General features: G+C 44.5%; 1 protein-coding gene across 2 annotated transcripts in view; it reads left to right on the top strand.

Moving 5' to 3' along the window:
- The window catches only part of Cd109 (CD109 molecule), a 101,633-nt gene that overhangs the window by 16,246 nt on the left and 69,403 nt on the right, over positions 1 to 15,984 (top strand). The window contains exons 1-4 of one of the 2 annotated variants that reach the window (XM_038322837.1): positions 2,921 to 3,002; positions 3,471 to 3,499; positions 5,244 to 5,474; positions 10,878 to 11,003. In XM_038322837.1, the coding sequence (XP_038178765.1) occupies positions 2,945 to 3,002; positions 3,471 to 3,499; positions 5,244 to 5,474; positions 10,878 to 11,003 (444 nt within the window). In that variant the 5' untranslated portion in view covers positions 2,921 to 2,944. Of the gene's footprint in view, positions 1 to 2,920; positions 3,003 to 3,470; positions 3,500 to 5,243; positions 5,475 to 10,877; positions 11,004 to 15,984 lie in introns of those variants that run through there. The other variant, XM_038322836.1, reaches the window with a different exon arrangement.

Raw genomic sequence — 15,984 nt, forward strand, 5'->3', positions numbered from 1 at the left:
GCCTTGGCTGTCCTGGAACGCACTCTGTAGACAGGCTGTCCTCAAACTCACAAAGATCCGCCCGCCTCTGCCTCCAGGGTGCTGGGGTTAGAGGTGTGCTATGCTGGCTGCTGTCACCACCACCACCATCCAGCTGCTAGGTCATCTTGTTTGTTTCAAAGATTTTTCTTGTTGGGAATGAACTATCTGAAGGTTTAGTAATTTAACACAAAGTGTTGACGATTTCTCACAGGTGGCTGCTGGCTCGCATGCGCCAGACTCAGGATCATATTACAGAATTCGGGTCCTGAGGTTTCATCTGCGCTTTCTGTCTGAAGCGTTCCTTTGCTCTCACTTAGCCATGTATTTAGTTATACATGGAAGCATGAACTCACTGAGTTTCGTTTTGTTTGGTAGGGTATAATCCACTGTTTATTGAGTGTTTAAGCTGTTTGGTCATCATGCTTTTTTTATGGCATGTGCGTGTCTGCATATTCTTGTGTGTGTGCCTGGGGCCATGTCTCTGCACGTTGGCTCTGGAGCTCCATGCAAGTCATCTTCCTCAGTCACTGGCCACCTTATTCTTTGAGGCAGAGTCTTGCACTGTACCCTGAGCAAGCTGATTTGTCTGGGCTGGCTGGCCTGTGGGTGGCCTCCTGCCTCTGCCTTCTGAGCCTCAGGATTACAGGCACTGTAATGTTAATACACCACTGCTCTTGGCTTTCGACATGGGTTCTGGGTTATGGACTCAGGTTCTCGTGTGTACGTGTGTGTGTGTGTGTGTGTGTGTATGTGTGTGTGTGTGTGTGTGCAGGTGTGTGCATGTGTACGTGCGTGAGTGTGCATGGAACACTTTAGTCGCTGAACCATCTCCTTATTACCTACCCCATAATACTTTAAGTTGTAGGAACAATCTCCATTTGTGCTGAGGTATCTGGTGCGATGTTGTCTACATAGCAACGTCTACTCTACAGATGTTAGTCTCAATTTCATTTTTTCCTGCTGTAATAGAACATTTAACAAAATGGCTTAGTAGTTAAATTTGGGCTTTTGATATTTAACACCTTGAATGAGAAAGAATATACATCCCACTTTATAAATGTAGATTGGTATTGGTAATAAATGCCACATGCTTTATCGATGGTGTTCTTCCTCAGAAACACCCGGAGAACTCTGCTATAGAGGCAAACTGATATCCTGATGGATGTCTCTCCAAGCTCTCTGGTACTCTGATGAGGACCAACTGCTTCCTGTGTGTCCTGGACCATTCTGTACATTGCAGGCAACAACAGCCTTTCCACAAACCACTATATGAGTTTGGAACAAATATTAGCATTTTTATTTTATGGATGAAAATACTGAGCTGGAGAATCAGGCCCAAGGAGAGGGCAGGAACAAATTCACGATAGAACCCCGAATGTGGTCTGATTTCAGAGACTGATTTCACAGCACAGAGTTAATTCTTCCGTGTTCTGCTATCTTCCCGCTCTCACGTGGTAGACTCACATGACGTCTGGGAGGAGGGGGACACTGCCGTTCCTTTAACAAATAGGTCTTCAATGAAAGAACCAAGGGCCTATTATCACATCCGATGGGAACTTTGAAGAAGTACTTCGCCAATGAACTCGAAACCATTTTTTTCCTTGAAATAAACGGATCTGATGAGAAATTGGCATGCGGTAAACTATCAGTCCTATTTTGAGAAACTGTACGTGAAAAATAGTCTGTACCACCCTGATCCCCATGAGTCACCGATGAGTCCCAGCTCATCCCTGACATGACTAATACCTTCCTTTATCATGAGTATGTGAGAACATTAAAGTGAGCCTCGCTGGGGGTGGAGCCCAGTGTAGAGCACATACTACACAGCATGAAGCCCTGGGCTCTCTTCCCTGTACTACGACCCCCAGGTAAAACAGAACAATAAGCTCCGAGCCCAGGTTTTCTCTGTGTCCTCTCTGAAGCGTCCCTCAAACATGTGTAACCTTGACAGTGCTAGAGCCCTGGGGACAGTGAGTGATGGTGATGGGGACGGGGCTTGCTGGGATTTGACCATCATGATGGCCTTTGCCACAAGGATAGGTTACAACTTCTTGGTTATTTTGGGCATTAATAAAGCTGTTTTGACACTGATGACAACTTATGCTGGAGAGGTTGTGGGGAAAAGGGAACACTTCTGCATTGCTGGTGGGAATACAAGCTGGAACAATCCCTCTGGATGTCAGTGTGGCCATTTCTCAGAAAATTAGGAAACAACCTTCTTCAAGACCCAGTAATACCACTCTTGGGTATATATCCAAAGGATGCTCAATCGTGCCACAAGGACATGTGCTCAACTATGTTCATAGTAGCTTTGTTTGTCATAGCCAGAACCTGGAAATAATCTAAATGCCCCTCGACCAAAGAATGGATAAGGAAAATGTGGTACATTTACACAATGGAGTTCCACACAGCAGAAAAAAAAATAACAACAGCTTGAATTGTGCAGGAAAATGGATGTAGCTAGAAAATATTATTTTGAGTGAGGTAACCCAGACACAGAAAGACAATTATCACATGTACTCACTCATAGGTGGTTTTTAAACATAAAGCAAAGAAAGCCAGACTACAAACCACAATCCCAGAGAACTTAGACAATAATGAGGACACTAAGAAAGACTTACATAGATCTAATCTACATGGGAAGTAGAAAGTAGAAAAAGACAAGATCTCCTGAGTAAATTGGGAGCATGGGGACCTTGGGAGAGGGTTGAAAGGGAGGGGAGAGGCAAGGAGGGGAGCAGAGAAAAATGTAGAGCTCAATAAAACCCAAAAAAAAAAGTTAAAATAAAAAAAGCTGTTTTGAGCCAAGTGCTGGGCTGAACTCCTGGAGTTCGGTTGAAGAGAGGGAGGAGGGATTATATGAGCAAGGGGAGGGGGTCAGGATCATGGCCGGGGAAAACAACAGAGACAGCTGTGGGAGCTCATGGACTCTGGACTGACAGCTGGGGAATCTGCATGGGACCAAACTAGGCCCTCTGAATGTGGGTGATAGTTGTGTGGCTTAATCTGTGTGGTGTGTGTGTGTGTGTGTGAGTGTGTGTGTGGGGGGTGGTGGTGCTGGCAGTGGAACCAGAACTTATTCCGGGTGCATGAACTGGCTTTTTGGAGCCCATTCCCCGTGGAATTCCCTATGGTGGGATACCTTGCTTAGCCTTGATACACAGGGGAGGGGCTTGGTATTGCCAGACTTTGTTGACTCCCCAAGGGTGGCCTTACCCCCTCAGAGGAGTGGATGGTGGTGGGATAGGAGAAGAGGAGGGAGGGGGAACTGAGGTTGGTATTTAAAATGAATTTTTTTCTGTAAATTAAAAAAATAAAGCTGTTTTGGTTTGATCAAGTAATTTTATGGTTCTATCCATATCTCAGAGTGCTAAGAGATTTTTAAGTCTTGTGCTGTAGCGATATTTAAATTTTGACAAATACCTTTTCTTTCTTATTTTCCTTTATAGGCCTTTTCAAGACTCTTACCCTTCCATCAGTAAGTGTCCATTTAAATTATCTGGTTTCATTAAATAAATAAATGAGTTAAAAATTGGTTTTAGAAATACATTTGAAGTCAGATATAGTGGTATATTCCTATAATCCCAGCATTTGGGAGGCAGAGGAAGATGAATCTCTGAGTTCGAGGCCAGTCTAGAGTGAGTTCAAGGACTGCCAAGGCTACACAGGGAAACCCTGTCTTGAAAACAAACAAACAAACAAACAACTAATCAAAACAAAACCCCAAAACAAACAGAACAAAAAGAAATACATCATAACTCTGGCATATGTACCTCTTTATTGGCTCTTTATTTACATCACTTGTAAGTTTGGCTTGAGTTTAGTGCAGTTTTCAAATACTTAAGAGCCAGCATTTCTGTAGCGAGATTGGCTATATTATATCCTCAGAACCCCTAGCAGGGATTTTTCCTCAATAAACTGGAGTATCAGAGCACTTCAGTGTTTGGCCCTACTCATGTTTTAATGAATTTTTTTTCTTCCTTTGTTTGTTTGCATTGTAAAAGACAGGTTCTCACTATGTAATCATGTATTCCTGGCTGGCCATGAATTTATAGAGATCTGTCTGCTTCTGCTTCCTTAGTGCTGGGTTTAAAGACGTGTACCACCAGCCCCCAGTGGATTTTTAATTCTTTAAATTAACATTCTAAAATTACACATAATAGTTGTTTTCAGTATGATATTTTCATATATATATGTATGTATTTTGATCATCCATTACCCTCTTTTGTCCCCCTCCTGTCCCTTTTGATCACTTCCTGTTCTCAACCCGCTTTCATTTCATTTTCATGTCTTGTTTGGTGACCCTGTGCAGACTCCATTTTTTTGAAGAGAGGTAGTTTGGAGACTTTCTGGACATATTTAAAACCACTGCTTCAAGTTGCTACTAGATTAGTATAGCGCTTGCAGGGTTGGGCTGTGAGCTGGTGGCCTGGAGTACCCGTCACAGCTCTCTAAGCCTATTTCCTTTGTGCAATGGTTTCAGCAAGAGACTCCAGTGGAAGGGTCGGTGTAGTGTCGGGTTGAGGGATCACCTTGAGGTCAAATGATGTAGAACCTGTGAACTGCTCAATACAGCTTCTGGTCCGTTCATAGTGGATGGTAGGGTGTCTGTTGTTATTAATTAATCTAAAAAAATGGTGGCATAGCCACCAAGACACATGGTGGACAGGGTGCAGGAAAAGAAAGCACCACAGAGGAGGGCTTGAGAGATTTCAGCAGCGAGGAAACAAATTTTAGCCTTCCACAGGCTGATTGCCTCATGCAGAGAAAGCATGGGGAAACTTACTGGGGAGTTGGTACCCAGCCTGAACAGGTGCGAGTGAGAACACAGGAAACGGCAAGGTGATGTAAGCTGCTGAGGGGCCAGCTGTGGGGCGTGTGCCCCTCATTCGCTCTGTGACCTAACCGAAGAACAGAGTAGGATTTTTTTGTTTTGTTTTTTAACTTTTGGAGCCTGTCCTGGAACTAGCTCTTGTAGACCAGGTTGGCTTCGAACTCACAGAGATCCGCCTGCCTCTGTCTCCTGAGTGCTGGGATTAAAGGTGTGCGCCACTACCACCCGGCCAGAGTTAAAGAAGAGGAAACAAATTGCTCAGCTTCAGTGCTTATGATGAATAAGTTTCCCCAATAGTACGCTTAAATTTTCTATTCTAACCTGTAATTAAAAATATTTTAAAGGTAAAATGGTGAGTCTTTGATATGTCTGCTCTTTCCCCACCCAGCTACCTCTGAACAGTGTGGATGAGATTTATGAACTACACGTAACTGGACATACCCAGGATGGGCTTCTGTTCTCCAACAGCACACGCTTATCGTTTAACACCAAGAGGATGTCTGTCCTTATTCAGACAGACAAAGCGTTCTATAAGCCAAAGCAAGAGGTGAAGTTTCGTGTGCTCACACTTTTATCAGACTTCAAGCCTTATAAGACGCCGGTGAACATTTTCATTAAGGTAAGTGGCAGACAGCAATGGAGGATTTCCAGCCACTCCGCTCAAGCTATCTTGAGCGTTCTGCTCATGTTATTGGCACACCAATTTCTTAGCATTTCACCTCAGACGGGCTTCCTTCTCGACACGGCGGTCCTCTGAATGGGAAGGGAGGTGGTGGAAGCTGGGCTAAGGGTTCAGGATGTGGAGTCTGTCTGCTCGTGTCTAGTGTCGGCTCCATTACTGACCTGTCGTTTGTCCATTCATCAGCTTCTCACTGAATTTTTGTATCCCAGGAACTGGAACAGGCATTGAACAGAACAAGCCCCCGTTCATGTTGAATTTGGTTTTCAGCAGGTAGCAAGAAGGCTGATGGTTAACACAGAAGCACACACATGAGATGATAGATATTCACGTATCTGTATGTGTGACAGTGCATGGCGGGGAGAACCGGAGAGCCAGAGACAGGGTAGAGAGTGCGTTAATCCTTAGCGCTTTCCCTAGAGTTGCCAGTTGTGTGAGCACAGCCCTGAGGGAAATACAAGAGTGAGTAAAATTAGAGGAGGCAGAACATCCCAGGGCCTGAAGCATTCAGAGGAAACAATAGGCCATGGCACACTGAGCTCAGGGAGTGAAGGGACGAGCATTAAGAGGTGAGGTAACCATAGGTGCTGGGTTGGAGGACTTGGCTCATACCCAGTCTTGTTGGCTGTTAGATGGCCTGGATTTTACATTGAGCCAAATGAGAATGTGCAGAGTCGCCCTTGGCTTTCTGGGAAGGATGCAGAGAGACCTTCCTCTGTAAGGTCTGTTACTAAAGGAAACTACCGGCCTGGCCAGCCTAGAGTGCTCTTGCCCAGGAGAGGATGTTTGCACTGAAGTTCAGTGCTTAGAAACAGTGAGCAGGGTCAAATCTCCTTCGGTACGGGGCTGTAAGTTCAGGACGTGGACTCAAGTCTAGCCACACGCCTCACTGCAGAGGCCAGGTTGCTGCGAATGTCCGCTTTGTTGTTTTCCAGTGGGAAATAGTGATTTGGGACAGGATGGGTTAGGCTGACGTGGAGAAAGGCATCTAGGGTAGCCTGCAAGCCAGCTTGCCAAGAATAGCTGTGATAGTCGGGCGGTGGTGGCACAAGCCTTTAATCCCAGCACTTGGGAGGCAGAGGCAGGCAGATCTCTGTGAGTTCGAGGCCAGCCTGGTCTACAGAGTGATTTCCAGGACAGGCTCCAAAGCTATATAGAGAAACGTTGTCTCAGAAAAAAAAATGGCTGTGATTAAGATGCTGATATGCTAAGATATCATAGATAGGGTGCAATATTTATCATCGCAGCATGTTGAGGGTGTTCAGTGTTTTTGTGAGGTCACTGACTTTTATCTATCCATCTTTCCTGCTTTAGTAACTGGCCTCAGGAAGGTCAGGAGCCTCAGAAGCCATTTAGCAGTGGGGAAAGCATGTTCTATGTTGCCCCGAATTCTCCTCTATAGGCAGTTTAGTGGCTTAGACACTGTGGTGGCAGCTGGCACAGCTGGCTTCTGCCCTGGACATCCTGCTGTAAAATTTGCTCTGAGTGGAGGCGAATAACCTTGTGTGGGTGCAGCTGTTTCTGACTTGGCAGGCGTGTCCCGTCTGAGCGTGAGTGCCGGCAAACATGTGTGGGCGCAGCTATTTAAGGTGAGGAGGCTGCATCTTGTGGCTGTGCCCTGCCGCTCTGTCCCTCCAGCCCCAAGAGCAACTTCTTGAAGAAGTATTAGTTCAGCCTCCTTTTGCTTGAGGGGCCATGATGCCATCTGGGAGAAAACTCCGCCCCTGCCACCATAATCACCAGCAGCATTTTTTGTGTTCCTCTTCCCTTAGGTAACACTGAGAATTAATGCTTCAACATTCTTAAATCTCTGTCCAGTCGATTGAGGAAACCCAGTAACTCATTGTTTTTAATTTCCTTAATCACTAGACAGCACATATTTATAGCTATTTGTATTTCTTCGCAAGCCTTTTCACTCCCCAGCTCCCCCATGTATCCTGCTGTGGCAGGTACGGCACAGCCAACTGCTGGTTACAATGGCTGACCCAAGACTCTGCCCAGGAGACAGTGACCTGTTTTCGGTCACCGATTTTAAGTTTCTGGCTGCCACTACCCACTCAGTTCTCAGCACTGTATTTATTTCCAACTTTCATGCCCCTTCTCTAGGAGAATTTTTTTTCTGGTTTCTAATAACTGGACCAGCTCATTGTGTTTAGACAAAGGATAGAGAATAAGAAAAAGTGTGTGATCCTTGGTCTCAAGAGGTCATAGGGTAGCTGGAAACAAATACATAAAGAAGGATTTTGCTCCCTTTTACTGTATGTCAAGAAGTGTAAACTCCAGCTGTGCAGAGGCTAAAGTAAACTCCAGATGTGCAGATGCTATCCTCAAAGAGGCCACTGCTGCCAGAGGCCTGCGCAGCAGACAGGAAGCTGAGTTTGCACCGCTGGTAGACAGGAGAGGGAGGACATTCCATGCAGCAGAGGTCCAGAGGGCTGGACTTTTGTGGTGCACGGCAAGTGAATCTGTACATTGGGAAGAAGATGAATCTTAAGGTAGAGAAGGGCCTGCGAGTGTGTAGACTTCACTCCGGGCAGAGTGAAGCCGTCTTCACCTCGGGTTCTGCTATGATTCTGACACTGTGTGTTTGCCTGGTCTGTGTCAAGCATTTCAACCCTATGCTTCATTCTCAGATCAGTTGTTCAGGATGAGAACGGGCAGGAGTGGAAGGGTAGGACTGGTGGCCTTAGTTAGAGAGAGGGGTGTGTGGGAAATAAACCTGAAAGAGAATGGGATAGAGTCGGCAGGGCTGAGAGTGTGGGAGGAGAACGCTTTGCGCGGTTGCTGCATGGAGCTGTTCTTGTCTATGAGGTTATGGGAAATGGACCCTTGTAGTGTGAAGCGGCGGGGCTGTGTCCCGCCACCCGGCCGCCGGCTAGCTTTACACCCGAAATAATTACACGGAAACTGTATTTTTTTAAAACACTGCCTGGCCCATAGTTTCAGCCTCTTATTGGTTAACTCTCACATCTTTTTTTAACCCATATTTAGTAATCTGGGTAGCACCACGAGGTGTGGCTTACCAGGAGAGATCTTAACCTGTGTCCATCTCGGAGAGGAGCAGCATGGAGACTCACTATGGAGACTGCCTGAAGCGTCTCCCCAACTCTACTTTCTTGTTCCCACAATTTTGTTCTGTCTACTCCACCTACCTAATTTTCTGTCTCTTAAAGGGCCAAGGCAGTTTTCTTTATTAATTAACCAATGAAAGAAACATAGACAGATAACTCTCCTCCATCAGACCCTTGCTTAAAAGGCTCTCTGACATATTTTGCTGAGTGAAGAGTTGACATGGGTTTGAATCCTGAGTCCCGTCATGTGTTGCTGCTAGCATATGGCCAGGCCAGTCAATCACAGTCGGGTGTGTACTCAGTCTCTCCAGCAGTCAGCTTTTCAACTGTAAGGGAAGGTTAATTCTGCTCCTTTTTCCGCCCTCCTCATAGTACCACTTCTACTTTCTTATCAGATATGCACAGGCACGTGTGCACACACACATGCACACACATGCACACATATATGTACACACACACACACACACACACACACACACACCCCAGCCCCGCTATATTGAAATAGATTCTGTGTACGAGAGAAAATGTGTTATTTGTCTTTCTGAGTCTGGCTTAGTCACTGAAGAAGAATTATCATTAGAGGTAAGGGGGAGAACCCGGCACAGTGGGCCTTTAATGAATGAGGGTGATAACTCCACAGAGAGAGCTCATTTCCTCCCTCCCTCTTTTTCAGTAAACACAGTCACTGTTTTTATGACATTTTCATGCATGTATATCATTGTATTCTGTTAATAGTTACCATCCATCACCCATCCTTTTCCCTTTTCCCCTGGTTCCCTCCCCTTCCCCAAAGAGGCTTTCATGTTATATGTATGTGAGATGAATATATATCTGCGTACCATGGCCAAAGTGGTATTTGTTCTTTTCCCTCTCACTTCTCTGTCCTTTAGAGTTCTTTCTCCCCCCACATAGTACCATTTCTACATAAAACACACAGACAGACAGACAGACCTTCCTACAGACAGACAGACAGACAGACAGACAGACACACACACACCCCAATCCCGCTATATTGAAATGTAGACTCCATGTATGAGAGGGAATGAGATGTTTGTCTTTGTTAGTCTAGCCCATTTCATTTAATGTGTTGTCTCCAGTTGGTCCACTTTCCTGCCAGTGGCCCAGATGGCACAGCATTATCTTTTACCATGCATACACACCACATTTTCTTTATCCATTTCCATGTAGATGGCCATTTAGGCTGCATCATATCTTGGCTATTGTGACTAGTGCTCAATAAACATGGATGTGCGAGTATGTTGACCTATCAGATGTTTGCTGAGGAGTGACAGAGTCAGACCATGTGGTAACTCTAGCTTAGTTTCTTGAGGACCCCCTGTTCTGGTTTTCATATTTCACTGGTTTGTATGTTGGGGGGGTTTCTTTAAGTCACTGATGTAGGTTTGCTGGAGTGCACACTGCGTGTCCTCTATAGAAGGAACTGTGGCGTCAGGAATTCAAAGGTGGCTCAGAATCCGCGTGGTCTCAGGAGAAGTCATGGGAAAGGAAGACAGTTTGCTTTCTTTTCCTTAGCGGTATAGCTCTGTCATTCTCCGAAAACTCCGTGTTGTTTCTTTTCTCAGTGCTGTGACAAAATGCCTGTGGGGAGCACCTCAAAGAAGGGTCAGTGTTAGCTCATAGTTTGAGGGTGCAGTCCATCATGGCAGGAACCATGGTGGTGGTAATACGCAGATGTCACTATGGTGGCACAAGCATGAGGCAGCTGGTCGCATGACATCCGTGTTCAGGATGCAGAGGGAGATGAAAGCCGCCTGTCTTCCGGCTCCCCTTCTCCTTTCTCCCCTGATTCACTCTGAGTTGAGCCCCTTTCCTTCTCTCTCTCTCTCTCTCTCTCTCTCTTGACAGGGTTTTTCTGTATAGCTTTGATGCTTGTCCTGGAACTTGCTCTTGTAGATCAGGCTGGCCTCAAACTCACAGAGATCCATCTGCATCGGCCTCCGGAGTGCTGGGATTAAAGGCATGCACCACCACTGCCCAGCTGCGAGCCTACCTTCATGGCGGGTCTTCTGTTCTCAGTTACACCTTCACATATTCCCCCCCCTCGCCAGGGGTGTGTCTCCTAGGTGACTCCAAACTCTCCTCCAGTTGACAATGAAGTTTAACCATCATATTATCTTAGTGCCATATTTTGGGAGAAAGTTCTGGACTGCCTAGGGAAGGTGGATACTGTCAGGCATCATTCCCAAGTAGGATACACTTTCTCTTGGGCAGCCTTCCACAGCTAACACTCACTGTTTGGTTTTTGTTTTAGGATCCAAAGTCTAACATGATTCAACAGTGGTTTTCTCAGCAAGGTGACCTCGGGGTCATCTCCAAAACTTTTCAATTATCATCTCATCCAATACTTGGGGACTGGTCCATTCAGGTTCAAGTGAATGTGAGTATAAATATACTTTTTGGGGAGAATATCAAAATTGTTTAAATTGTTCGTGTGTTAAAATTTCGAAGTCATTCTGTGAACAGCAATAAATTACCATGACCATGTAGACAATTTCAGCGACTTATTGTTAATTTGCTGTATTTCTCAGTAGGGTGGGCTTCATTACAGCCATTACCTTTTTCCATCATAGCATGTTTGAAGGTTTAAACATTTTGTCATTTTGTTCTAAAACAGAATAAATGTTTGCGTATTAATTGCACGTGCTGACTCTTCTAAGACTGAGTATGAACACAAAATCCTCCAACTGGCACATTTTATCTTTCACAATAATGATTCAAATGAGCAACTGGGCCAACCTGCGTTGTTCCTGCTATAAGAAATTGTGGCTTTACACAGTCACATTGACGCTGTTCCTCAGGCCTTTCTCCTCAGAGTTCCTGCCTACCTCCTGCATCTACTTCTGTAGTAATGAGCTGCGGGCTGCATTCCCGCCGCCCTGCTCCTGGCTGCCTGGCTAGCTTATGCCCCGAAATAACAACACACGAACTGTATTCATTTAAACACTGCCTGGCCCATTAGTTTCAGCCTCTTACTCACATCTTGATTAACCCATATCTAATAATCTGTGTAGCACCACGAAGTGGTGCCTTACCGGGAAGATTCTAGTGTACGTCCATCTTGGGCTGGAGCTTCATCGCATCTCACCCAGAGAGCAGAGGCATGGCGATTTATTAACTTCCCTTCCCAGCATTCTGTTCTGTCAACTCGGCCCACCTAAGGGCTGGCCAATCAAATGGGCCAGGCAGTTTCTTTATTAACCAATGAAATCAACTCAAACAGAAGACCCTCCCACATCATACTTCCCTCAAGTACACGTCTGTGGCCTAAAAGGACAGGCAGGAGCAGTAGAGTGTGCCCTCTGTTGCTCTCTGCCTCAGCTTCCCTCAGATACATTAACTGTTTTTTTTTTTTTTTAAGTTAGGGTTTATATTGCTGCAATGAAACACCATGACTGTAAGCACTTTGGAGAGGAAAGGGTTTATTTCCCTTCTGCTTCAGCATCATAGTCTGCCATTGGAAGAAGTCAGAGCAGGAACTCAAGCAGGGCAGGAAGCTGGAGGCAGAGCAGATGCAGAGGTCATGGAGGGGAGCTGCTGACTGGCTTGCTCTCTCCATAGCTTGCTCAGCCTGCTTTCTTATGGTACCCAGGACTACAAATGGCCAACCCCAGCAGCCATCAATTGCCAACAGTTGTTCAGCTAGGGGTAGGACTTTATGAGCCCCGCCCTCATCTGTGGTGGGATTTTGTTTGGCTTGTTTTTGTATTACTTATGCCGTTACAGCCACTTTTGAGTTGATGTGTGCTGTGGCCCTGTCATGGCTGCTGCCGTTGGCTCTTTGTAATTGTAAAAATTGTAATTTTTCCACCCTCTCTTCCATGATATCTGAGCCTTGAGGGTGAGGGGGTGTGACATAGATGTTCCATTTAATGTTAATCACTTCATAATCTCTTATTTTCTACATGTTGACCAATTGTGGGCCTCCGTGTTAGTCACCATCTACTATAAAAAGAAGCTTCGCTGATAAGGGCTGAGACATGCATTAATCTATAGGTTTCAAGATAGGAACTTAGAAGACAATTTAGTTCTACGTCCACTTAGCAGAATAATGGTATTAGGTTCTCTTCTAGGGCCTGTGACCTAGCCAGCCATGGGCTTGTGGCCTAATTAATAGTACCTGGCATGAGTTTTGTCTTGAGGAGTGGATCTTAAATCCAAGTAGTTGGTTACCTAAAACCAAGTGGTTGGTTGCTCAGATAACATTTGTGCAACTATGTTTTTGCACACGTGGGCATGTCTTGCTAGGCAACTCACTACTGTAGATACATGGTCATAACTGAGTAAGACTTGGCTATTTTCCTCCCCTAGTGGCACATCTAGAACCTGCCAGAGAGTAGGGAACAAACTTCTAGATTGGTACTAGTTTGATTTTTCCATGTCCTATAATTCAAATATGTGGTGCCTTCAGTAATAGGGTCTAGAGGACAACCAGGAGCAATGGTAGTAGCCGGTGATGTTTGGGGGAGCTATGGGATCATACAAAGAAAAGAAACTCATAACAGGACCTGGGCTTTTTATTTGCTAGTTTCTGGTATCTGGAAGTAGCATCCTCCCCATTCCCCCATCCCATTATAGGACAACTCCATTTTAACTTCTTTTATGTTTACATGTATATATTTTAGGAAGCTTCTAAAGTAGTAGCTTTCAATATGGTAGTAGGTTTGTATATGGTCTTTTCAGAGGTCTTTAGTGTTAGTTGTAATGTTCCCCTGCTCCTCTATGTTCCCTTTTCTACAATACAATATTCTTGATTCAAACATGACTTACCGATAAGAGGATCTTTGGCAAGCACATAGAATGCAGTTTTTGTGACCTCTTAGAATTGTCTTTCCACAAGGGAGCAACCCAGAGGAATAATTTAGTTCTGTTTTTGAGATATTAAGACATTTAACTTCTTGGATCTTTCTAGTTGGTACTTTTTCTTTTTTATTTATTTATTTTTAAGAGAGGTTCTCATTATGTCTGCCCCTGTCTCCGGGGTGCTGGGATCACAGGCATGGACCACTGCACATGACTTGCTCTATTTAAAAGTAATGTGACCAGGTGATGGGTCAGTGTGCCTGCCACACCTCAATCTTGGGGTCCTCCTTATAGGTCGGGTGAAAGAGTCATACTGGTGTAACTGGTTAAGCGCATTTGTCTGGTCTATCTGATATGATTGAAATATTCACAGATATAATTCATTATTGGCAAAAATTATTTATCAGTTCGTGCTTCAAAAAGTAAAGGGGTTCTCACCTTAGAGAGAAACGTTATTCAGACACGAGTTGCAACTCAGTGACTCTTTATTTTACTCTGAGTGAAACCAGCCTCAAAAGGGCAACTGCTGTGTGATCTCAAGTAAATGCAATATTCAGGATAGAGAATACCCAGAGACATACAAAGTGGAATGGTGGATGCCAGGGAGGGGTGGGACAAGGAGGTGGAGTTGTTCTGATGGTGTAGTTTCCTGTTCTGCAAGAGGAAATTCCAGAGATCTGTCATTGAGTGTATACTATTTACATTATTATACTAGTTTGTGATAGGCAGACAAGTTAATATTTAATCAGTTTCTATGTAGATCCGGAAGAGGTGCGAGATGATGGATCAGGTGAGATGCGTGAAAATAGCACCTGCCCCACAGCAGCGTAAGGAAGAAATCCTGTGGGCAAGCCGTGGGGACGACTTAAGGGTTAGGGGTCAGCGCTAGAGTCCTCCCAGACTCTTAAATCTGCCTCAGTGGCCAGCGGTTCGTTGTCTGCAGATGTTTGTACAGCCATCAACTTCAACCTGTCAGTTTAGCTGATCTTCCTGAATGCTTGACATGGTTCTGAAGAATATTGGAGGCAGTGTTGCAAAAGAGGTTCATATATGTAGCAAGTGTTCTAATACTTAAGTATCGTAGGTTAAATACTAATGTTAAGATTTGTAGCTGAGGTGTTTGCTTATTTTCCTGATACATAGCTTAGTGTAGTAATAACCCCCCAAAAATCTAGACATTAGAAAAATATGAAATTGGAGAATATGCAGGAACTGTTGGCCACCAAGAGAAATGCTGATTTTCAAGAGTCTCCCCGTATAAGCACTGACACACTATTATCATAAAATAAATATATTTATATTGTATAACAAGTATATAATGTAGTAAATTTTTTAAAAAATATTTATTTATTTATTTATTATGTATACAATATTCTGTCTGTGTGTACACCTGCAGGCCAGAAGAGGGCACCAGACCCCATTACAGATGGTTGTGAGCCACCATGTGGTTGCTGGGAATTGAACTCAGGACCTTTGGAAGAGCAGACAGTGCTCTTAACCTCTGAGCCATCTCTCCAGCCCAATGTAGTAAATTTTTAAAGGCTGATATCTCCTCTGGGAAAGCACAGACACAGTTTGTATATATGTTCTCATTTATTCTTCATAGATAATTCTGTGATAATGGCACAGCTATGTCCATTTTACGACAGGAAGACTACAGCCTAGAAATTAAACTTCTCAAGAACACTGATGCTGGGAAAAGGGCAGCTGTTTTGACCCTCCCATTTGACCTTTAGCTCAGTCCAGAATCAATGGCAGCTCTCTAGTCCCTGATGCTCTAAGCCTCAGGTCATCCACACTAGAGCAATGAACAGCAAAGGTAATCTACAAATACATAAGGAGTGTGTGTTCCAGACCCTGGACCGGGCACAGTGCTTGCATATAAGATAACCAATTATTATTTGTCTTTATCTAATGTGATTTTACAATTTTTGCATTTTAGAAGATATCTTTATCCTTTCCAAGACAAATGCTAAGTGCGTATTGTTGATGAAAGGCCAACAAGAGGCATACAACTAAGAAAAAAAAAGATAGACCCACGTTAACGAAACTTGCCGGCCACAGGGGTCAGTATACTCAAAGGCATGTTTGAATTGGCTCTGGCAGTGGCTCTCTGGCTTCTGTCCTTGTTAACTCCTGCTTTGCATCCAGGGGTTTTTATATTTAGTACCTACTTGTTTCAGCTGTGAATCAGGACAATGGATGCGGATAGACTCATTATCTGAACATCATATACTCTGTTTGTATTTTTTGAGGCAAGTGACCATTCTCAGTGCAAAACTGGGGAAAATGATTTTCAGGAGAGAAATTTGAAACCTCATTTCATTCTGTTTGTAGAAAAACTGTGAAATAATGTCCGCATCACCACGGAAAGACACTGTCAGAGGTCTCGTGTGTATCGACTGTGGATAACCAGAAAGTGGTGTTTTAGTCACACGGTCCCCCAAGGGCAGGAAAGGATGCTTCAGTGGACAGCCTGTGGTTCCTCAGCATCTCTCCAACTCTAACGTGTTCATTTACAGGATAACACAGTCAGTCGTTTCTGGCTGCCAGCCTTT

The sequence above is a fragment of the Arvicola amphibius genome, chromosome 3, assembly GCF_903992535.2.
Source record: "Arvicola amphibius chromosome 3, mArvAmp1.2, whole genome shotgun sequence".
In the NCBI taxonomy this organism is placed as follows: Eukaryota; Metazoa; Chordata; class Mammalia; order Rodentia; family Cricetidae; genus Arvicola; species Arvicola amphibius.